The sequence below is a fragment of the Procambarus clarkii genome, chromosome 79 (assembly GCF_040958095.1).
Source record: "Procambarus clarkii isolate CNS0578487 chromosome 79, FALCON_Pclarkii_2.0, whole genome shotgun sequence".
Taxonomy (NCBI): Eukaryota; Metazoa; Arthropoda; class Malacostraca; order Decapoda; family Cambaridae; genus Procambarus; species Procambarus clarkii.
Window position 1 is genome coordinate 18,026,563 of NC_091228.1, and position 25,826 is coordinate 18,052,388.

Below are 25,826 nucleotides of genomic sequence, written 5' to 3' on the forward strand. Positions count from 1 at the left end.
GGGGTCGGCCAGTTATGCCCCTTATGTGTAGTGGAAGCGTGTTGAACAGTCTCGGGCCTCTGATGTTGATAGAGTTCTCTCTCAGAGTACCTGTTGCACCTCTGCTTTTCAACGGGAGTATTCTGCACATCCTGCCATGTCTTCTGGTCTCATGTGATGTTATTTCTGTGTGCAGGTTTGGGACCAGCCCCTCAATTATTTTCCACGTGTAAATTATCATGTATCTCTCTCGCCTGCGCTCAAGGGAGTACAGATTTAGGCTCTTTAGTCGGTCCCAGTAATTTAGATGTTTTACTGAGTGGATTCTAGCAGTAAAGGATCTCTGCACGCTCTCCAGGTCAGCAATTTCTCCAGCTTTGAAAGGGGCTGTCATTGTGCAGCAGTACTCCACTCTAAAGAGCACAAGCATTTTGAAAAGTATCATCATCGGTATAGCATCTCTAGTGTGAAAAGTTCTTGTTATCCAACCTGTCATTTTTCTTGCAGTTGCAACCTAAACTAATATAACTAAATCAGTAATTCATGTTCTTAACATAATATAATAATAAAATTTTAAATAAACTAATTGGAAACAACTTATTGAAAATAAAGAAAATCACTCGGCCTATTAGGCAAATCGAACCTTGCATAGTAGGCCGAGAAGTGCGTTCTGGCCACTAGGTACTAATATATATATATATATATATATATATATATATATATATATATATATATATATATATCGTACCTAGTAGCCAGAACTCACTTCTCAGCCTACTATGCAAGGCCCGATTTGCCTAATAAGCCAAGTTTTACTGAATTAATATATTTTCTCTAATTTTTTTCTTATGAAATGATAAAGCTACCCATTTCATTATGTATGAGGTCAAATTGTTTTTATTGGAGTTAAAATTAACGTAGATATATGACCGAACCTAACCAACCCTACCTAACCTAACCTAACCTATCTTTATAGGTTAGGTTGGGTTAGGTAGTAGAAAAAGTTAGGTTAGGTTAGGTTAGGTAGTCGAAAAACAATTAATTCATGAAAACTTGGCTTATTAGGCAAATCGGGCCTTGCATAGTAGGCAGAGAAGTGCATTCTGGCTACTAGGTACGACATATATATATATATATATATATATATATATGTCGTACCTAGTAGCCAGAACGCACTTGTCAGCCTACTATGCAAGGCCCGATTTGCCTAATAAGCCAAGTTTTCATGAATTAATTGTTTTTCGACTACCTAACCTACCTAACCTAACCTAACCTAACTTTTTCGGCTACCTAACCAAACCTAACTTATAAAGATAGGTTAGGTTAGGTTAGGTAGGGTTGGTTAGGTTCGGTCATATATCTACGTTAATTTTAACTCCAATAAAAAAAAATTGATCTCATACATAATGAAATGGGTAGCTTTATCATTTCATAAGAAAAATACTAGAACAAATATATTAATTCAGGAAAACTTGGCTTATTAGGCAAATCGGGCCTTGAATAGTAGGCCAAAAAGTGAGTTCTGGCTACTAGGTACGACATATATATATATATATATATATATATATATATATATATATATATATATATATATATATATATATATATATATATATATATATATATATATATATATATGAGACAATGTCAGACCACGGAGGAAAAATGAAACAGGAATTTCCTTAACCCTTAAAGTGCGCATCACGTTATATGACGTGCTGGACGTTGTACCAGTAAACTGCGCATCACGTCATATGATGTGTTGGAGTACTACGCAAGATTTAAACAGCCCGCGGATACACAGGGTTCACCACACCTTCATCAGGGCTCTTGTAAACAGACGCCATTTTTAAAAAAAATCGTGGGCCAAACTCCCGGGTGTTATTGGCCTCAGTATTGAGTGAGCAACCAAGCCTGACGCACGCAGCATGAGCTAACAGCACTGCTGTTCAGCTTGTGACCACAGCATCGCCTAAAAATGCCAAATTATACTTGTTCATGCTATTATGTAGCGATGATATTATTACAGAAGACCCCTGACTGTGATAAAACTGACCAGGGTTCTGATAAGAGCGATTTACACTTCATATGAAGTGATGCGCACTTTAAGGGTTAAAAGAAGGTACATTGGGTTTATGAGAGTACATAGCAATGATGTCTTTACATCCTTGTAAAACCACTAGCACACAGCATTTTGGGCAGGTCCTTAACCCTTAACCCTCAAACCGCGCATATCATATATAAATGATATCAGTGACAAAACCGAAACCGCGCACATCATTTATATATGATTTCGTGTCTAGCGCTATAATTTAAACGCCCCGCCTTGGATAGGGGCAGCTATAGTACAGCCACGACCAATAGTTGCCAGATGCCACCTAGAAAAAAAATCCAGGCCAACATTCTTGGGTGTTACAGCGTCAGTATTGAGCAAGCCACGAAGGCTGGCGCACGCAGCACGAGCTCACAGCACCGCTGTTCAGCTTGTGACCACAGCATCGCCTACAAATACCATAATATAAATGATACTGCTATTATTTAGCAGTGATAGTATTACTGAAGCCCCCTGACTGTGATAAAACTGACCAGGGTTCTGATAAGAGCAGGATTGTGGTGATATTTAGCGCTGTGCGCCATGGAAGGAGGTGTAATGCTGTGGGAGAGAGGGTGGTGGCGATGTCTTTTGACTGTGTGTGGCCACCTTTTATTGACTGCACTCACCATACCAGCTTAGTGGTTCGCTATGGTGAACACAAATGTAGATACTTATATATAACGTGCGTATAGAGGGTATAAACAGCAAGAGAAGGTTTGGAGCCGCCATTTTGGTGAGAGCGGTGGCGTCGTCTGCACGACGCCACCGTGCAGACGACGGTGTTGTTTACTGGTTACCACGATGGTCTTTGGGCACCATACCAGTTTATTTGTACAAGTATGATGAATAAAATAGGTAGATATTTATATATAATGTGTGTATATAGCGTAATAACACCACACAGTGTTGTTGGAGGAGAAATATTAGTGCGTCTGGCCTTGAGGGCGGCCGCCGATCAGCTGACTGTGTGAGTAGCCACATCTCTGTGCCTTTACTCACCATACAAGCTTAGATGTACAGTTATGGTGAACAAAACATGTAGATACTTATATATAACGTCTGTATATAGTGGATTATAGCAAAAACATTATTGTGGGAGGAGAATGAGGGTGAGTCAGATGACTGGAGGGAGGGCGGGAGTGGCTGGCTGGTACACGGTGGTCACTCCTCATTACTTTTTGACTCATAATAGCTACTTAGTGGTTCGTTATAGTGAACAAAACATGCAAATACTTATATATAACCTGTGCTTATAGTGTAATAACCAACAAAGTATTTGTTCACTGATTGATGAACATAATTGAATCAACAATATGCACACCATATTTTTGAGTACACCAACGATTCACTCATTTTATTATATAAATATATCAAACTACACACTATTGAATAATATTACAGCAAAAAAACCAGCGTTGAATGTAATGAAACGCCAATTTCTGGGTGAGCCCCGGAGGCTCCCTGGAGCTTATCGGGCTAATGTATGTTATGTTAGACCGGGACATTAGCTAAGGAGTTCAGACCTACCAGGGACCAGCGCCAGAACCTGGCCCCTTCAGAGAGGTTTCAGGGAGCAATGGCCCTGGAAAACCCCATATGGTTGGGGGTTTTCCTTATCTGCCATCGACCGGGGTTAGGCACCCAGAAAGGTAGGCGTAACAAAACAAACCCCACATGGTAAGAAACTACAACAAAAACCGAACAGAGAGGTAGAAAACTCCCTACAATCCCAAGGAAACAAGCAAACAAGCAAACATCACACTTTACTGCCGCGCCGATCGTCCGCGCAGCCCTCCCCACCCCGGGAGGGGGAGGGGGAAGCCCCGGACCTACCGCGCCGGCTGCCAAGCTCCAGTTCGGAAGCTAAGCTTCAACCAACGCGAAAAAACCGCCGACCGGTGGGAGGGAGGGTTTCCAGGGAGCCTCCGGGGCTCACCCAGAAAATGGCGTTTCATTACATTCAACGCTGGTTTTCTGTGGGGAGCCCCTACGGCTCCCTGGAGCTTCATACCCAAAGAGAAGGAAAAGAAAGGGCTAACCCGGGAGGCGGCCGCCACAAACTCTGCAACGCAAAGCCAAGACAACCGGTCGCAAACCTGCGACCCAAGGCAACAAGAACGCCCAAGAACAGACGCACATATGGATGGGCGGCCAAAAACCTGTGCGACCCACAATTCCCTGCGCCCAAAATGAGCCCGAGACGTCACCAACACAGCAGCAATTGCTGCAAACGTCTGAACAGCACGGGCGCAAAGACAGACCGCAGGAAGAAGGAAAACACTGCGGACGACCCGGGAGACCCGAGCCCTGAAAACAGGGAACGAAGGAACCGGATCAACCACAGCGCATCCCCAGGCACGGTACGCCGGCAACAGCAAAAAGCACAACTGGACAACACAGGACGCACCCCCCGGCCCAACCAAACAAGTACCAATACCCCAAGAACCCCTCCGGAAAGCAGCCGTCTCGACCGTCGCCAGGACAGAGAAAGGCTGCACACCAATAAAGCTACCACCAGTACCAAAGAGGAGGAAACTGAAACCGAAGGGGCTACCACAAACTGAGGGGAAGAGAAGAAGGCACCCTGAACAAGGACCAGGATGGCTCAGGCGACTCATGAGCAGGCCGGAGGGGAAACAAAACGCGAGAAAACGTAATAAACGTCATACAGTCTCCAAGACGAAGCTCGCAGGTGGGACACCGTCAACAAAGCCACCTGAACACCATAGAGATGGCGATACCTGCGTCAAAATACCAGACGCGAAGAGCCAAAGAGAAGGCCGAACCAGTCACGGACAGGACCGATTCGGCCTGCTGAAAGAGGCGAAGCCTCAGGAAAAACGCCCCGGGTACGGACACCTATCAAGCAGCGTCTGAAAAGAAGGCCGGGCCGGCCACCGTGGAACCATAATGACTGTTCTCGTGGGAATGGGCTGCAACCGAGCCAGAACCCGAAGCAACAGCTGGACCGGGAGAAGAGGTACAGGTACCCCCCACCTTGACCAGGCCTGCCGAAAGCCTCCACCGTGAAGTCCTCGCAGGTGGGAAGGGCGCCACAAAACGGGCGACGCCTAGACCACGCCGACCCGAAGACGTCCATGGCCAGGAGTCCATAAGCCCAACAGAGCCAACAAAACGAATCGGCGATGACTGGCCAACCCACGAAGAGGAATGAACCGAGACAGCTGGCCACCAGGACGCAGGACACACCCCGGACACGAACCACACGGTTAACCAAACCCCCTGTGGTTCCGGCAAGAACCACCAGAGAACAGTCCAAACAGAGCTGAATGGTAGAGAACCTAGTGACCCAAACCCTCCGAAGCGCAAACCAGACAGCCATGAACACCTGAACCGGGCTGTGAGCCCGACGGACAGACAGACTCCATCAACCTCGGCCGACCTGGTGAGCACTGGTCACAAAGCCCCAGCCGAGAGACGACCCGTCCGTGAACACATCGAGCGAAGGCTCGGGGAGCTGCCAAGGCACGGAACCCCGAAAACCCCAAAGAGGAAGCTGGTGACGCAGCACCAACACCAGATCCCCAGAGGAACCCAAGGAATGCAAGAGGCGGAAGTGGAGTCTCCGTAGGAACCAACCGACGCCGGAGCCAAACCCGACTCCGCGGGCAGACAAGCACGCCGAAGTGCAAACTCCCGCACAACCGCCCAAGCAACCACTGAGCAACCCGGGACCCCCTCCTGAACAGCCAAAGGCGGGACCACAGCCACAGTAACACTTCTGGAGGGAAGACAATGAGGGGCCCAAGAGCCTGAAACAAGGCCCAGGTCCGAACCCGGGACGGAAACAGAAGGTAAAACCTCCAGATCACCAGGAAACCAAACCCAGCGATCTGGAAAGAACCATCCCCTGGCGAGCAGACAAGCGGACTGACTGGGAGCCCACTCCAGCCAGTCGTCGAGGTAGGCCAGACACCGAATCTCAGACGCAGACAGGGCACTAAGATCCGGTAAAGATGCAAAAAGTATACAAAGTGCCCTTCACAAAATAGGGAATGCAATAAAAACAGCAAACCTGAAGCCCCACCACCAAAGCATTGTATGACAATCATATTAAGACATATTATGATATATGACAATCATTATATGACAATATGACAATTATAATCAAAGCATTATATGACAAAGAGTGCTGGGAAGACGGGACACCACGAGAGTAGCTCTCATCCTGTAACTACACTTAGGTAAGTACACATAGGTAATTACCAACCGTGCTAGCCCCAGAAAAACTGGAGAGGAACGTGCCAAGAAGTGACCTGGAGGTCCAGGTCCACCATCCATGCACCCGGCCCTAACAGAATCCGAACAGGAGACAACAGTCCTCCGAGCAGGGCAGAGGATCCAGGGCGCAGACGGAAGTAGTCCAGAAGAACTGCAGACTGGAAAAGCTCATGACTGCAAAGAGCAGACGGGAAAAGCTCATGACTGCAAAGAGCAGACGGGAAAAGCTCATGACTGCAAAGAGCAGACGGGAAGCCCAGAAGGATGGGGCGGATCGACCACGCACCCACGAAGAGGAAATGACGAAGCGCAGGGAAGAAGCCCACCCCGCCAGCTCTGAACCCCCCCCCAAGGGGGAGAAGCCGTCCTCCGACGCCAGCAGAGGCCGGAAGACAACCCAAAGTGCCCACCAACAGCGGGACCAAGCGAGAGGCAACAGAGCAAGCTGCTCCCCCAGCGCCCAGTCAACAGAGAAGGGAACAGAACCCCTTCAGAAAGAAAAAGTACACTACCGAAGTCATGAGGAGAGACTACGGAAATGAAACCACACTTCGCTGGAAGAGGAAGTGAGGGGAGACCTGATCACCACATACAAGATACCCAAGGGAATCGACAGGGTTGAGAAGGACAGGCTATGTAACACAAGGGGCACATGCACTAGGGGACACAGGTGGAAACTGAGTACCCAAAAGAGCCACAGATAGAATTAAAGTTTTTTTTTTTTTTTTTTTTTTTTTTTGAGTGTCAGAATGGGAACGGGAAAGCACTAAGAAGTAATGTGGCGACTCCTCACACAAGTAACGAGGCTGACCCCCATACAATGTCACATGTAGACATGACAGAGCCCAAAAGGCACAGGAACCGATACACAGGAATCGTAGCAGACGGGTGGAAACAGGCTAACATAGTTCCAATCTACAAAAGTGGCAGCAGGGAAGACCCCCTCAATTATAGACCTGTATCATTGACAAGTGTAATAGTGAAAGTATTGGAAAAACTAATCAAAACTAAATGGGTAGAACACCTAGAGAGAAATGATATAATATCAGACAGACAGTATGGTTTTCGATCTGGAAGATCCTGTGTATCGAATTTACTCAGTTTCTATGATCGAGCCACAGAGATATTACAGGAAAGAGATGGTTGGGTTGACTGCATCTATCTGGACCTAAAAAAGGCTTTCGACAGAGTTCCACATAAGAGGTTGTTCTGGAAACTGGAAAATATTGGAGGGGTGACAGGTAAGCTTCTATCATGGATGAAAAATTTTCTGACTGATAGAAAAATGAGGGCAGTAATCAGAGGCAATGTATCAGAACGGAGAAATGTCACAAGTGGAGTACCACAGGGTTCAGTTCTTGCACCAGTGATGTTTATTGTGTACATAAATGATCTACCAGTTGGTATACAGAATTATATGAACATGTTTGCTGATGATGCTAAGATAATAGGAAGGATAAGAAATTTAGATGACTGTCATGCCCTTCAAAAAGACCTGGACAAAATAAGTATATGGAGCACCACTTGGCAAATGGAATTTAATGTTAATAAATGTCATGTTATGGAATGTGGAATAGGAGAACATAGACCCCACACAACCTATATATTATGTGAGAAATCTTTAAAGAATTCTGATAAAGAAAGAGATCTAGGAGTGGTTCTAGATAGAAAACTATCACCTGAGGACCACATAAAGAATATTGTGCAAGGAGCCTATGCTATGCTTTCTAACTTCAGAATTGCATTTAAATACATGGATGGTGATATACTAAAGAAATTGTTCATGACTTTTGTTAGGCCAAAGCTAGAATATGCAGCTGTTGTGTGGTGCCCATATCTTAAGAAGCACATCAACAAACTGGAAAAGGTGCAAAGACATGCTACTAAGTGGCTCCCAGAACTGAAGGGCAAGAGCTACGAGGAGAGGTTAGAAGCATTAAATATGCCAAAACTAGAAGACAGAAGAAAAAGAGGTGATATGATCACTACATACAAAATACTAACAGGAATTGACAAAATCGACAGGGAAGACTTCCTGAGACCTGGAACTTCAAGAACAAGAGGTCATAGATTTAAACTAGCTAAACACAGATGCCGAAGAAATATAAGAAAATTCACCTTCGCAAATAGAGTGGTAGACGGTTGGAACAAGTTAAGTGAGAAGGTGGTGGAGGCCAAGACCGTCAGTAATTTCAAAGCGTTATATGACAAAGAGTGCTGGGAAGACGGGACACCACGAGCGTAGCTCTCATCCTGTAACTACACTTAGGTAATTACACTTAGGTAATTACCTGTTGACGGACGGTTGAGAGGCAGGACCAAGGAGCCAGAGCTCAACCCCCACAAGCACAACTAGGTGAGGACATATATTGTAAAAGCACAAGCCGCCGACTAGTGGCAAAGAGCACTACGCCGGCCAGGCAAAGAAGGCACAAAACTGCATCAAAAGGCCCACCTCGACAGCAAAACCACAAAGCCCCAGCACAACCACAACATGTGCCAAGACCCAAAAAGCTCAGTCTGCAAGCCAGGAAGACCCCGGAACCCCAAAAGGCAGAACCGGGTTACACGAGGAAACAAAGTCCCCTGAACCCACAAAAGGGGGCCCAAGAGGAAGAAACCTCCAGAACGAAACCAAGGAACCCAAAGGAACCCAGAATCGAACCAGGGGGAGCCCAAACCACCACATTTGCCGGCGGAGAACACCACTAAAAGGCAAAGCACAGACCCCAGCAGAACGCCCTGGGAAAACGGTCCCAACAGACCGAAAACCGAGGGGCAAGGTGTGGGAGCAAGCATACCAGCCAGGGGCACTGAGCCTAAACCCAGAGGCTCAGACCCAAAATCAACACCCAAACGTTCCCAGAGGAACAGGCAACGGCAAGAAAACACCAGAAAAACTAAGAAACGACAACAGGAGAACAAAAACCCTGCAAATTTTTTGAAAACTCACCAGAGACGCTCGCTCGCACACCCAGACGCATGTAAACAAACCGCAACGCCGCCCTGGTGGCCACGCCGGGAAACCGGCAGACGAAAATGGCCGCCAGCAGGGGCTGTGACTGACGCTTAACCCTTAACATGCTCAGGGTCTAATATCCTGCTATCCACACAGGCGCATGTCATTTTGAAAAAAAAAAAAATTTTTTTTTTTTGCTAATCTGTTAAGTTCTGTTCACTGATCACGGGAAAAATAAAAAAAAAATTCTATTGTACTTACTTTTGTTGCAATAGAGCCGAGAAGCTCTGCGATGACGTCACAATCTGCATGGTCGCTCATGCAGTACACGCCCGGGAGATGTTGCGCGCGGTCCTCAAACAGCCAGAGTTGCCACAAATATATTTTCGCGCTATTTATTTACAATGTCTAAGCGCATTTTATCTAATTTTTTTTCACTAATTGTGTTTCAAATATTGTTTGAACATATTTTTTATCAATAATTGTTGCATATTTGAGTATACACAGGCGCACACAAATGTTTTCAATTACGGCAATATAATATGTCATTACAGTCTATTATATTATATGTTCTGCTTATATGTTTACATATTTACACACTCGCACACGCTATACACACTTTGAAGCACACTTAGAAGATTTCTAGACTGTGGTAGTCATTGAAGCAGTCGACAGCACATAATGGGATACCACACGTTTCACACCATGTTTGCACAAGCTTCCGTTTCTTGTCTCTACGTGTCGTTGTTTTACACACCAAGCAATCACGTTGGGCTATTGCACGCTTCACACCAGGTGGCAAATACTTAAGTTTGTGTGCTAGGAAGCCTTCAGTGTGAGCGAGGCGTGGAGTACCAGCATGCTGCAACAGTGGGTTTATGATGGGCCGCTGAATACCTGGGACATCTTTTGCAAACTTTCCTAATAACTGTATTGCAGCATCAAATACAAAGTCACGGAAAGTGGGCTTACGTCCAGTTCTCACAAGGTACATGTTGAAACAGTTCAGCATGCTCATGTCCACAAGATGGAAGAACACTTTTTTCGTCCACCTACATGTCTTCTGCACACACTCTGCAGTGCCAATCATCATGTCTGATTTATCAATCAACCGCATGTTGATATTATAGTCTAAAACACAGTCTGGCTTATATAGTGGTGCGTTTGTTTTATGGCTCACTTTCCCACTGTTCACCATTGTTCCATCATGAATTGTTGTCAACAAGTTCACCTCTCTTTTGTCTTTCCACCGAACTGACAGAATGTTATCACTTTTCCTTCTCTGACACTCACCAACTGCAATGTCGTTGTCAAACACAGGCATTTCCCTTCGTTGTGGCTTTACTGTACCAACCAATCCGGTTCTATTTTCTAGCAAGAACCGAGCTAGCAAGGGACTTGTATAGTAATTATCTGTGTATAAAATGTGTCCCTTGTTCATCCACGGAGCCATGATGGTCTTCACTACACTCCCCGAGAATCCATGTTCGTCGTTACCGGGAATGTCTACATCACTAGCCGAGTACAGAATCATGTGTAACACGTATCCTGTCTCACAATCACAAAGAACAAAAAATTTCAGGCCAAATCGGTTTCGTTTTGAGGGAATGTACTGTTTGAATGGAACACGTCCCTTGAAAAGTAGGAGAGATTCATCAACCACCAGCTTCTGTGCTGGTACGTAAAAATCTCTGAATTTTCCAATAACATCGTTCATGTAGTGCCTCACTCGCCACAGTCTATCATCAGGTGTTCGGTCCTGAACACTTCCAAAATGTAGACACCTGAGGAGTATCTGAAACCTGTCTCGTGACATATATTTCCCGAATAAAGGTGTTGGTATTGTCTTGTCCTTGCTCCAATAGTCATTTATTGCATGTTTGTGACAGTGCTTCATCAACAAACAGAGTGCCAAAAACACATACATTTCTGCCACTGTGGTATTTTTCCAACGCTGCAGTCGTGAAAATTCTGTGATTTCCCTCTCAATCAGGTAAGCAGCATGCAGGTTCGTTTGGTGTACAATGTATTCCATAAGTGGTTCATCATAGAATGCTGTAAAATATTCCATCTCAGCCATGTCCTCACCTTGATTAGGGAAAAGGTTTGTAATCCCTACATCTTTATCGTCAAAGTGAGGAATATTAGGAATAAAGTCGTCACCATCACTCCACTCAAGTACACCAGGCGTCCTGCGAGATGCAGAGGAAAGACGGCGAGGAAGCGATGCATACCGGCGACCAGGAGCTGAATACCGTCTGCGAGAAGCACGGCGGCTACGTGCACGTGAGGTGGATGCACGTGAACACGAGGGTCTTGGTCCCTCATGTGGTGCCATGCGGTGGCGTTTGGCTGGGCGAGATGCTGCTGACGCGACAATTTCTCGCCCAGTTACACCACTGGTACCAGCCACAGGCTCAATAAAACTTTGATCTGAGTCACTAAACCCAGAAAAGGAGTCACCTCCCTCTGACTCGTCACCCTCAAACAGAAAATATCCACAGGAACTGTGAGGTCGTGGTAGAATTGGGGTAGAAAATGGGCGAGGAGGCATGGGAGAGCGTATAGGCCTCGCCATGGCATGGCGGTCATTCTCACTTTCACTGCTGCTGCTACTATCTCCCGACAACTGTGTATAATCCTCATCGTTGTCTGAATCGTCAAACACACTTTCTTCACCTTCAGAGAATAATTCGTGGGCTATTTGCTCTGGGGTGAGGGACTAAGTGATGCGTGCTTGTGAGGCGTTTGACCGTGCGCTCGCCATGGTGACTCTCGCTAAACTGAGGCCTCCCATGCCATCGGAGCGTGAGCTGGATTTTTTTTCAAAATGGCCGCTGTTTACTAGAGCCCCTGGGCAGCGTATGGGACCCCCAGCTACACCGCGGGCCATTCAAATCGTGCGCGGTACCCATACACTTCATATGAAGTGAAGCGCAGTTGACTGGTAAAACGATTTACACTTCATATGAAGTGATGCGCACTTTAAGGGTTAATACACAAAAACACGCCAGCAAATGTGGGAAGCTAGCAGACTGGAAGGGCGAAAAACGACGCCCAACAGCAGAAAAACCCCTGAAGGGGCAAAACCGCCCCAAAACTGCTAGCAGGCAACCCCCACAGCCCCGGGAACCAACAACAGAGGCCCCGGGGCAGAGCCGTCCTCCAAGCCCTCCGCCCTTAAAGAAAAGCAAGAGCCCATGGGAAAGGCAACAAGAAAGGGCTGCTGGTAAGACCCAGAAGCCTTGGCAGGAGGCACAGGCTCAAACCTCCGTCCCCAACCCGAACGGGGCATCCCCCGAAAACCGCCCGAGTCTCTGCCGCAACTGAACCCCGCCCCAACCCCGAAACCCGCAGACGGTCCGGAGCCGGGAACATGGAGAGAAAGGGGCGAGCAGCACCTAACCAAACGGGGCGGCCACGGGGCATTCGAGTGGGAAACCAACCTAGCATGTTGCAGCAACCTAACCTAGCTTGCAACACGGATGCCGCCTGTACTCTGAACAATAATAACATCAGGAGAGTACTGGAGAACAAGCAGAGAACCACTCGCAAGACTCCGGGTCAAGGTGTCAGTGACCCAACAGGCAGCATGACGGAGGTAAAAATGGCGACTGTCACCCGGAGACAAGGGAACAGCAACCAACGATCCCGTTCAAGACGGGTTGGAACCCGGAAGACACATTCAATGGTCCCCCGAGCCCAGACAGGGGTTTCCAGGGCCCGTAGGGTAACAACTACGGGAAGCCCGGGCAAGGTGTTGCTAACCGGTTAAGAAACCCAAACATAACAAGCGGGTAGATTATAGCACTGAAAACCCCTGAGACGTGTACAAGCACGGGGGCCTAGCAGAGGGCCGCCAAACACTACCAGTGGAACTATAACCACCTTAGGCAGACCCCCACCAGGCAAGAAAATGAAAAACAAAAGAAAAACCCCGCAAAAGTACACCGTCTCCAGAGGCAACAGAAACCGGCCGCTGCTTAGGTGGCAGGCTGCGCAACACCTTGACGCCCTAACCAGCACAATACCAATCCCTACCCAGGGCCAAACAAGGGCCCCAAGCCCCAGCTGGCCCCAAGGGCGAGGCAAATGCCGAGCAGCAAGAACCTCTACGGGAATGGTTCCCGAACGCCCCAGGGAAGATAACCCTGTTACGCAAGGGCAGTACTCACAGGGCGCTTAGGGAAGTCAGCCACTAAGCACATGCAGCCCCGGCACTGATGAAGTACTCCTGGCCACCGCACACCACAACACACGGCAGTGAACGCCACACAAGGCAAACACCGCCTAGGAAACTGAGGCCAGAGAAGCGTCAATCCCGGTTGACATTAGCGAACGAACTGGAGCTTGGCAGCCGGCGCGGTAGGTCCGGGGCTCCCCCCCTCCCCCTCCCGGGGTGGGGAGGGCTGCGCGGACGATCGGCGCGGCAGTAAAGTGTGATGTTTGCTTGTTTGCTTGTTTCCTTGGGATTGTAGGGAGTTTTCTACCTCTCTGTTCGGTTTTTGTTGTAGTTTCTTACCATGTGGGGTTTGTTTTGTTACGCCTACCTTTCTGGGTGCCTAACCCCGGTCGATGGCAGATAAGGAAAACCCCCAACCATATGGGGTTTTCCAGGGCCATTGCTCCCTGAAACCTCTCTGAAGGGGCCAGGTTCTGGCGCTGGTCCCTGGTAGGTCTGAACTCCTTAGCTAATGTCCCGGTCTAACATAATATACATTAGCCCGATAAGCTCCAGGGAGCCGTAGGGGCTCCCCACAGAAAAGTATGAAAAATCAATCAGAGACATTGAAATAATTCGGTAATTATCTCTTTGTGGCAACTCTGGCCTGACAGCTTGCGAGCAACAAACCACCTGGGATGCACGCTGAGTCAGTGCCTATAATTTGCCAGACTTCCCCGCCCTATAGCGGGCAATATATGCCACTTACGATTTTTTTATTATTTTTCCCGTGATCAGTGAACACAAATTAACAGGTTAGAAAGAAAAAATAATTTTTTTTTTTTCAAAATGACATGCGCCTGTGGGGATGGCAGGATATTAGACCCCGAGCATGTTAAGGGTTAAGTAAGACTCCTTCTGAAGATGTATTAATATACGAAAGTACTTAAGGTAATTCTTGTTTCATTTTTCCTCCGTGGTCTGACATTGTCACATTTTTAATCACGTGTTTATTTTCGTGATACACACACACACACACACACATATATATATATGCGAACAAGCCTGAATGGTCCCCAGGACAATATGCAACAATATGCACTTCTGGGGTGTGAGTTTTCAGTTATATATATATATATATATATATATATATATATATATATATATATATATATATATATATATATATATATATATATATATATATAAATAAATAAATAAATAAATCTGGTAGCATTTCAACACAACATGCTACCAGTTTTCTTCTTCTTTATAAATCATTTTAAATATATTTCTGCAGTACATTAACAATACACGTAGATGGTTTCAACTAGTGTACTTTCAATCAAATCATGTCCCAAATTAGGTATGTTTATTTAGGTATTCCTTAAGTTTATTATGTAAATCTTATAAATGTATTAATTATATTTTTGTAATCATAAACTTTATATTCCATTATATAAATGTCAGTAACACTATTATTAATAATTATAACTATTAATAACATAATATTAATAATTCTCATCTTGATTATGTACCAATTTCTGGAAGGTGCCTCTCAGTAGCTCCCTGAGGTAAAATCTGGTTAAGCGAAGCCTTGGGGAGATGCACCAGGACTCTGAAACCCACACTTCTCCACTGGCTCTCTATGAGGCAGAGACGAGTAGCTACAGGATCAGAGATCAACCAGAAACCAGGAAAAACCAATAGAGAATGTAATGAAACAACTCTTTCTGATTTACCTGATTTTACCTGAGGGCTACTAACCCTAGTGGCCTCAACAAGGAGAGAAAGCTGGCGGCTTGTCGAAGGCCCCCCAATTTGCCTTGATGATCTTTTCCAGGAATAGCTGAGCTGATTCCAGGCTTGTTGAGCTTGAAACCATTGCTTTTTGTTAGTGTTACATCTGCCCTTCTGAAGAAAATATCCAGATCAACTTCCTCTACCTTGTTCATTATTATAAAAGTTTAAATGAGATCTGTAACTGTCATGCCTGGTTTGCAGTGTTGTTAGCCCTGTGGCCTTCAAGCATTCCTGATACGAGAGATGACTTGACTCTGGAATGACTTTTGTTGCCCGGTGTTGCACTTTCTCCAGAGCAGCTGTGTTCTTTTGAAAATGAGGTCTCCATGCTTGGATACAGTAATACAAATAGGGGTGCACCAGAGATTTATTCAGTTGAACCATTACTTTCTTTTCCTTATAGTCAAAAGTACGCTTGATTATCCCAAGAGTTTGGTTAGCTTTTCTGACTGCTGCACCCACCTGTTGTGCAACTTTTAATGGGTGGTGGATTTTGACTCCAAGGTCCTTTTTTTCATCAATATCTGTAATGTAATGTTATTAATTTGGTAGTTGTGGCATGGATTCCTATGCCCCACGGGCAGGGTATTGTATTTGTCGATATTAAAAAGCATTTGCCAGTCTTCTGACTATTTGTGAAGTTTATGTAGATCTCTTTGTAAGGCTTCAATATCATTATCATTTCCCACTTAATCATAAATCTTTGTGCCATCAGCAAATTTGATGATGTGGTTTGTAATATTCTCATCTATGTCATTGATGTATAAGACAAAAAGGGTAGGTCTCAAAATGGACCCTTGTGGCACCCCACTTATCACACTTCTCCATCCAGATTCATTCCCATTTAGCATGACCCTTTGTTTTCTTTCCTTAAACCGTTGTTTTATCCATTCTAATATTTTATCATTTATTCTATGGGCCTGTAATTTCCTTGCCAGTCTTTCAAGTGTTACCTTGTCAAAAGCTTTAGCAATATCCATGTATACTACATCCATTGGAAGGTCTTTTTCTGAGTAGCTGGTTACCGTTTACAAAAATGTGAGAAAGTTTGTAAGGCAGGATCTGATTTCAATAAATCCATGTTGTGTTGATTGTACAAGATTGTTCACTGAAAGATGGTGAATGATTCCTTCCCTCAGGATTCTCTCCAAGAGCTTGCAGATGTGTTATATCAAGCTGATCGGCCGATAGTTTTCTGCAGTGCTCTTTCCGCCTTTTATGAAAATAGGTGGGATCTATTTTTTTTTTTTTTTTGAGATATATACAAGAGTTGTTACATTCTTGTACAGCCACTAGTACACGTAGCATTTCGGGCAGGTCCCTGGAATACGATCCCCGCCGCGAAGAATCGTTTTTTCATCATTTTACTGTTGCGTTAAACAGAGGCTACAGTTAAGGAATTGCGCCCAGTAAATCCTCCCCGGCCAGGATACGAACCCATGACATAGCGCTCGCGGAACGCCAGGCGAGTGTCTTACCACTACACCACGGAGACTGTCTGTCTCCTGTCTCCTGTCTGATTTCTGGTGGGATCCCCTTGTATCTTCCGGAACTACTCACATGGAGTCCTCCAAGCCCGGGTACAACACCAAGCGCTATCAAATCATGAGCCTGGTAATGATTCAGTAATCACAAATCATTACCAAATTCTAGCCACTTCACTAAAGGCAAGGCTAGTCTGGTGGTACTAAACCACCTCGGTAACCAATGGAAAACCACCAGAATGATAGAGCACAACAAAACAATCAACTGCTTGGACAACATTACAACCTTGATTCAAACTATGTAAACACTCATTATTCAGGAACAACTGCTAATTAGCTCCATGCCCTTACCATCAAATGGCAGTCCTGGCAACCCAGCAGCCAGAGGCAGCCAACCTAATCATTCACGCAACACTTAAAACACTAATTCCCAAGCACCACAAGAAGGGAAAGGCAGGAACAGGAAGATATTGAGGAAACCTACCAGAAAAAGACATTTCATTACAGTTAATGCTGGATTTTTGGGAGGGCTTCCCTCTGTATGTCCTCGAGCTATGCACTATGGAAAAGAAAACAATAACAGTGCTGACTGTGGTGGGAGGGGAGCATGAACCTGAATATATGCTCAGGCCCAAGAAGCCAATAAGCAAACAAGATTGCAAGCAGCACAGAAAGTCACCCAGAATGTCAGCAAGAAAGCCAGACACAGAGATAAGGATCAAGGGACACAAACCCAACAAAACAGTGGCCACAATAACCATCCCAAGCATAGCACAAAGAATGGCATTGCTCCCAACCCAGAGGAGATAGACACATGGGAATGGACACTGGGCTCAGGGCCACAAGGCAAGGTTGAACTGGTCACAGGCCTGGAAATAGCAAAATGAATCCAGGGAGGAAGAATGGCAAAAACAGTAACCCAAAGGAAAGGGACAGAAACCCAAACATCTCACTGAAAAGCGAAAACTACTACTACTACATGTGTTAGTAACTGAAAAAAGGGTTACAATGAAGAGAAAAAATCGGTCAACAGAAAAAGAACCACGATCCCTGGCTAGCAGACCAAACAACACACCGAGCAACTAAATTACTCAATCGCCAAACTAGGCAAAGATGCAGGGCTCCAAAGACAAAAACCCAAACATGTGTCATACCATAGAAAGCCAAGTGCCAAGGACCAGCCTAGCAACCAAGAAGCCCCAAAAGACTGTGTCTAAAAACCTGTAGGTCAGGGCCTAGTTCTGCTGACTTATTCATAAGGTGTTTGGCTTCAGCCAGCTGGCTGTGTAACCTTGCTGTCATGGTGTGCAGAACTTTACTGCTCTTACAGCTTTCTTTGCTAATATCCAGGCTGGAGCTTTTGACATTCCAATAGGGTGTTGACCTTGCTCCTAATGCGCCTGTGTTGTGCTTGGAAGTTTGGTGCACAGCTCACAATTTTCTACCCCAGGCCTGTTTCTGCCTTCTCCAACTGGTAAACTCAGGCAGGGTTTCATGTTTACTAATTAATTCCATTCAGAAATGCGTAACATTTTTCTACAGGTGCCATTGGGAGGTTACTGATGATGCCCTCCCAGAACTCGAGCACTGAATGTAGTGAAATGCCCTATTCTGCCGAGGCCCAAAGAAGCCCGTATTCCTGCCCTATTTATTTCTGTGTGGGTGGAGAGTCACAAGAAAGGGAGAGAGCTAGTGGGGAACTGGGTTGCCGCCTGGTGGTGGTCAGGCACAATATGGTTAGGCTGTTTACTTCATGGTAACAAGTGTTTGTCTTGCTTCCTTCGAGTGCCTAATTTTCTTTATAAAAATTGCTTTTTCTGTTGAGCCTATGATTTCTGGTGGAGTTTTCTTTGGGTTTGGGTTGATCCCTGACTCCTGTGATTCCCCCCTCTCCTTGTGGAGAGCCCAACTCTGGTGGAGGCTCCCAGAAGGCGATGGTAGGTTTTAGAGCCCCTATGCATCTCCAGAGATTAGAGGCAATCGCTTATCTCAGGGAATTACTGAGAACCCATTAGAAATGGGTATTTCATTACAACACTTGATGATATATATTTTTTTAATAGTTGCATAAAATGCTGTTCAGACTTAATAGCTTTTTAACAAAAATTAATTCACTTTAATACAAATGCAAATCTGTAATTTACCCATTTGCATATTTATGAATAAAATGTGTCATTGTCCCAAATAACCAATGATCATGCCCAATATCAATAAAGTAATACTGTGCTAATGTCCAAAGGGTTTGGTTGCCTTAACAACTGCACACAGTTAAGTCTTGCTTTTAAGATGGTGTGCAACATATACATAAACAAATATTTCTTCAAAATTCAGATTCTGTCATTTGTTTATATATTACATTACATTATCAAAATTTGTATAACCATTATTTTCAATTAATAACATATTTTCTATATATTAACAAATACTGTATTCATATCTATATATTTATCTATATCTTTGATGGTTAGAAATATATAAGGGTATTTACAATATACATTCATTCATATAAACTTTTAGAAAAATGCAAACACATACATATGCATGCTGACTACCCACACACACTTGCACACACCCGCACGCAAATCAAGAACATGCCAACAAAATGAGGCAAAAGTAGGCAAGTTTTTACCTTTGAAATAGTGTAGGATGGAGTATATGTATTTGGCATTATATACAGTATAATAAGAACATTGCATTTAGGGTAGAACACAAATATAGTCACAAATAGTCATCTAGCATTCTCTGCACATGTGAGGGGAGTCAGGTTTTGGCCTCTTGTCTCTGGTAGGCTATTTATGACTCTCAAGGGCCTGGTGCAATTTGATGAGCAGGTAGCAACAGGAAGCCACCTTGGTGCCCTCCCAGGAAAGAGCAGGGGTTTAAAGTTCTGGATGTCCAAGCCAGACTAAGACCACAAAAACCAGACACCCTGCCCAACCAAGCCTTCCCAAAACACATAACCTGAAAGGAAATGGTGGGGTAAAGGCCAGAAAGCAAGCACCACGGTGGATGAAAGTATTCAAAAAAGAGAAACTGCAACAAGGAGGTACAGTACTTGGGCTGGGCTTCAAAAGGAGGCCATACAGCATGTCCATAAACCATACAAAATGTTACATTTTTTGTTGATAACTTAAGCAGATAGAACATTACTCCACTCTTGTAACCACAATAAGTTAACACACAAATATATGTATGTATTACTCTGTATATAATCTATTTATATATCAAATATCTAACAATTTTCCCTAACTTTTCACAAGTTCAGTGAAATAAATTCTTTTAAATTCTTATGATAATGCCACAAACCAGAGAAGAATGACCAATGGTTGTAATCAGCCGTCCTTGTCCGTCTCGTCGCTAACCTCAGAACCTGAGTTGTACCCGACCTGTTCTCGCCACCAATCTCTCACTTCACCGGAACCCGAGGCAGAACGTGGAAGAACCGCCTTATTACTTGTGATATCACTGCTTAGTTGACCGGCAATTCCAGAAGTTATTCCCTCACCGCCCTCGCTTACATGAGGTAGATTCTTGCTCCCACCTAAAGAAAAGGAAAATCATAACATAATTAATAATACAGTATTAATAAAAATAACTCTTACGTCTCCCTCTCAACCTTTCTCCCTCCCTCTTCCCTCTCCCTCAACATCCCCCCCCCTCCTTTCCTCTCTCCCATCTACTCCTAGTTCCCCCATTTCACTCAGGTAAATGGTGGGAGTAAGCATCAGTAAGCATGAAGCTGTGTGATTATCACCACCCCTGACATCATTTCAGCCCATGAGAATTGCAAGAGAAATCTCTTCCAGGGATGAAGAGATGACACGACAAAAGGATATTACAAATTACAAACAGTAATTATAATGTTATCATTACTTGAAGATCTACTTTTCCTAGATTTTGAGTCATGCCGTGTATGTTTCTCTCCACGTAGAGCGGCATCTGAGGGTGTTGGTGCTAAGTACTTTCGCCCGCCACTGATACTCGACATGGACTCGGTGCGAGGCATCATAATTACTCCTTTCTTCCTTTCCCTGGTTCGCTCACCCTCCTGAAATTGACAAGTATAAATTCTGATTATAAATAAATTAAATAAAGGGATGAAGCTTTAATTAACATCCCTTCAAGGATCAAATTTTGGGGGTTAGCTAAAATACATATTTGTTAGGATTTAACTCCAAGTATCCATAACTCAAACCATTTCAAAAACTAGTCCACATCTTGAGGTTATCTTGAGATGATTTCGGGCTTAGCGTCCCCGCGGTCCGGTCCTCAACCAGGCCTCCTTTTTGTTACACACTGTTACGACCCTGGGTTCCTCAGTGGAAACCAGAGGTCAAAACTGAGCTAATAAACTGCCTTTAGTATTGGAAACGCATGACGATGTGTATGTGTTTGTATCTTCCCTGCCAGACGTAAGACGATTCTTGTTTCTCACAAAGCATGTTAAGACTGAGCTTGGGGTTGATTATTAAATAATAAAATAGGCAACAACTATGTTTACTAATACTTTCTAATCAAGTGTAAAGTAAATCTGAGTAAACTGGGATAGGATTGCTGTATGATTAGTTGAGCAGTCTACTGGCAGCGAGTGAGCTGGGAAGGAGATGCGAGGGGCTGTGTCTTCTCTGCTGGCTGGCTGTGGTGACAGGAACTCCTCTCCCTCCTCTCGTTTCTTTATTTCTGTGGTCTGATACCAGCTAAGTATACTGTGTAACGTTCTCATTGTCTGGCATAGGCGTGTTCTAATGTGTAGAGTATTATTCTTTGTATGAATTAGGTGTTCCTAGTGTTTGTATTACTAGTTATTCTAAAAGGGGTCCCAGTGGAACCACGTGGTCTCCCTACCCTAAGCTGACTCAAGCTTCTAGCTCTTTACTAGTAGTACTTTACCCTAGCTTGTTCACAGTGTAAACCTTGTATCCTGTCTATGTGGACCAAGGCTTTTAACGTAAGATAATGTGGTAAAGTAATTATTATTATTAGTTATTGGTGTGAGTGTATATGGGGGGTTGTTAAGGGGTTAATAAATAAGTACATTAGTAACGGAGTATCCCTTCTTCCTGTGTGGGAGTCCAATGATCAACCTCTAGTCGGACATGGTCTAGTCGCAAGTTATTATTACTGTGGATAGTTTATTTTGGGGGACGGGCCTTTTAGTTCTCCCATATTGGATAACTCTATATACTAACTACCCTTACCCCTTAATAGTACTAGTTTCCCCATAGCAAGTCCACCATTCTATAACACACACCCCCAGGAAGCAGCCCGTAGCAGCTGTCTAACTCCCAGGTACCTATTTACTGCTAGGTAACAGGAGCATCAAGGTGAAAGAAATTTTTTGCCTATTTGTCTCTGCCTTCACTGGAGATCGAACAAGGAACCTCAGGACTACGAATCTGAAGCTCTGTCCACTCAGCTGTCAGGCGCCCCCTGACATACAGAAACTAATTTTGTAGACCTCTTATCATTTTTTTCTGTTCATTAGTTTTACAGCATCTTCTGCAAACATGACAAGAAGGATTCAATTTATCTAGCATTTCATTCAAAGTAATCAAGAAGAGAATTGGTTCAAGTTTGGTCCTTTGAGCTGCTAAACACCACAAATGATATGGTGGAAGTGCTGATATTCAAAATAGAGATTTTAAATGTAGTAATTGTATATAAGTCACCAGAGGCAAATCATCAGCAGTTTAAAGACCAACTAATGAAAAAAGAACACTGCTTGGAAAACCTCACACATCCAACCCCGAACATCATCCTGCTTGGGTACTTCAACCTACAGCACCTGAAATGGAAGAGCCTAGCTAATAAAGTTATATCAGAAAGAATATCAGGAAGTAGCCTAAATGAACAGGCACATGCAAATGACCTGCTATAGATGTGCGACAGGTTTGCCTTAAACCAGCAAATAGTAGAACGAACTAGGAAGGAGAACACACTGGACCTCATTTTCCCCAATAATGATGAATTGATCAGGAACATAATGATTACAAATACCTGTTACTCAGATCACAACTTAATTGATTTTCTGACAAGCATGGGGAATAGACCTTCAAACCAGTACCGATTCCCGATCGAGATTTCAGCAAATTCAACTTCAATAATAAACAGAAAAACTTGGAGAAAATATAGCAAGACTTCACAGAAATAAGCTGGGAAGAACAGCTAGAAAATGCAAACCTGAACCAGTGCCTAGATAAAATAAGCTCAGTAGCACTAGAAATATGCTCAAACTGCATACCCCTAAGAAAAAAAAGAGAAAGAGATGCAGATTGGAACAGGAATGTCGTTCCCTCTATAGGCGAAGAAAACTAATCGCAGAACAACTTGAGAGTCGCACCCTATCTCAAGGGTGTGACTATATATGGCGAAGAAGGTTACGTAGAGAAATAGAAACAACTGAACTAAAGCTGCATGAATCATACAAAACCCAGGAGAGGCAAAGAGAACAAAAGGTCATCAGTGAGATAGAGAAATATCTGAAATATTTTTTCTCCTATGCAAAATCAAGATAAAACCAGCGTTGAATGTAATGAAACGCCATTTTCTGGGTGAGCCCCGGAGGCTCCCTGGAGCTTATCGGACTAATGTATGTTAGATTAGACAGGGACATTAGCTAAGGAGTTCAGACCTACCAGGGAACAGCACCAGAACCTGGCCCCTTCAGAGAGGTTTCAGGGAGCAATAGCCCTGGAAAACCCCTTATAGTTGGGGTTTTCCTTATCTGCCATCGACCGGGGTCAGGCACCCAGAAAGGTAGGCATAACAAAACAAACACCACATGGTAAAAACTAAAAGAGAAAACAGAACAGAGAGGTAGAAACTCCCTATAATCCCAAGGAAACAAGCAAACAAGCAAACATCAAACTTTACTGCCGCGCCGATTGTTTGCGCAGCCCTCCCCGCCCCGAGAGGGGAAGGGGGGAGCCCTGGACCTTATCGTGCTGGCTGCCTAGCATCAGTTCGGAAGCTAAGCTTCAACCAACGCAAAAAAACCGCCGACCGGTGGGAGGGAGGGTTGCCAGAGAGCCTCTGAGGCTCACCCAGAAAATGGCGTTTCATTACATTCAACGCTTGTGTTCTGAGGGGAGCCCCTACGGCTCCCTGGAGCTTCATACCCAAAGAGAAGGAAAAAGAAAAGGCTAACCCGGGAGGCGGCCGCCACAAACTCCACAACACGAAGCCGAGACAACAGGATACAACCTGCGACTCAAGGCAACAAGAACGCACAGGAGCAGACACGCATAAAGAATGGGCGGCCAAGAACCTGTGCGATCCTCAAATCCCTGCACCCGAAATGAGCCCTAGATGTCACCAACACAACAGAAAAAGCTGCAAACGTCTGAACAGCATGGGCGCAAAGACAGACCACAGGCTGGAAGACTGAAAAACTCTGCGGATGACCTGGGAGCCCCGAGTTCTGAAAACAGGGAACGAGGGGAACTGTATCAAACCAAAGTGCATAACCAGACACGGTACGCAGGTAACGGCAAAAAGCACCACCGGACAACACAGGACGCACCCCCGGCCAAACCAATCAAGCATCAATAACCCAAGAATCCCTCCGGAAAGCAGCCGTCTCGACCGTCGCCAGGATGGAGAAAGGCTGCACACGTACAAATCTACCACCAATACCAAAGAGCAGAAACATGAACCGAAGGGGCTACCACAAACTGAGGAGAAGATAAGAAGGAACCCTGATCAAGGACCAGGACGGCTCAGGCGACGCATGAGCAGGCCGGAGGTGAAACAAAACACGAGAAAGCGTACGAAACGGGGCAGAATGTGACGTTCACCCCGAACGCAAGCAAGAGCGGCTCTGCCAGCGCCGCACAAAATGAGGCGACAGTAAAAAAACATCAAATAACTGTAGTCCTGAAAACCCAAGAAAGGTCATGACAACCTGATGTGAAAGAGAAGACAACCTACGAAGAGCAAGAAAAAGTGCATAGCAACACCAGGAATGTCATACTGTCGCCAAGACGAAGCTCGCAGGTGGGACACCGTCAACAAAAGGCACCTGATCACCACAGATTTGGTGATACCCGCGTCAAAATACCAGACGCGAAGAGCCGAGGAGAAGGCCGAACCAGTCACATACAGGACCAATCCGACCTGCCGATAAAGGCGGAGCCGCGGGAAAACGCCCCAGGTTCGGACACCTATCAAGCAGCGTCTGAAAATAAAGCTGGGCCGGCCACCAAGGAACCAATAGACTGCTCTCGTGGAAATGGGCTGCAACTGTGCCAGAACCCGAAGCAAAAGCTGGACCGGGAGAAGAGGAACAGGTACAAGCAACAGCCCGAGTGACCTCAACCAGTCCTGCCGAAAAGCATCCACCGTGAACACCTCGCAGGTGGATAAGGGCGCCACATAAAATGGGCGATGCCTAGACCACGCCGACTCGAAGACGTCCATGGCCAGGAGTCCATACGTCCGGCAGAGCCAACAAAACAAGTCGGCGATGACTGGCCAATCCGCGAACAGAGGAATGAACCGAGACAGCTGTCCGCCAGGACGCAGGACACACCCCAGACATGAACCTCACGGTTAGCCAAACCCCGAGAATCCAGCAAATGAGCCACTCTAAGGAACCAACCCCAAAGGTCAACACCTAAGAAAAACCCTGTGGTTCCGGCAAGAACCGCCAGAGAACAGTCCGAATGGAGCTGAATGGTAGATAACTGTTTTTCCTGCCCGAAACCCTGCGCGTACTAGTGGCTTTACAAGAATGTAAATACTGTACTATCCAATGTATTCTCACAAACCCAATGTACATCTTGTATATATATAAATAAATAAATAAATAAATAAATAAATAAATAAATAAATAAATAACCGAGTGACCCAAACCCTCCGAAGCGCAAACCAGACAACCACGAACTCCCGAACCGTGCTGTGAGCCCAACGGATGGAGAGACTTCACCATCCTCGGCCGACCTGGTGAGCATTTGTCACAAAGCCCCAGCCGAGAGATGACCTGTCCGTGAATACATCGAGCAAAGGCTTGGGGAGGTGCCAAGGCACGGAACCCCGAAAACTCCAAAGAGGTAGCTGGTGACACAGCACCAACACAATATCCCCGGAGGAACGAACCCAATG

At 45.2% G+C, this 25,826-nt stretch overlaps 1 protein-coding gene across 3 annotated transcripts in view; it reads right to left on the reverse strand.

Moving 5' to 3' along the window:
- Positions 1-14,758: 14,758 nt before the first annotated feature.
- na (sodium leak channel non-selective protein na) overlaps positions 14,759-25,826 on the reverse strand; it is a 631,552-nt gene continuing 620,484 nt past the window's right edge. For 2 of the 3 annotated variants that reach the window (XM_069314566.1, XM_069314565.1), the window contains exons 31-33: positions 20,598-20,772; positions 20,087-20,265; positions 14,759-19,685 (exon numbers count right to left, since the gene is read on the reverse strand). In XM_069314566.1, the coding sequence (XP_069170667.1) occupies positions 19,527-19,685; positions 20,087-20,265; positions 20,598-20,772 (513 nt within the window). In that variant the 3' untranslated portion in view covers positions 14,759-19,526. Of the gene's footprint in view, positions 19,686-20,030; positions 20,266-20,597; positions 20,773-25,826 lie in introns of all 3 variants that reach the window. The other variant, XM_069314567.1, reaches the window with a different exon arrangement.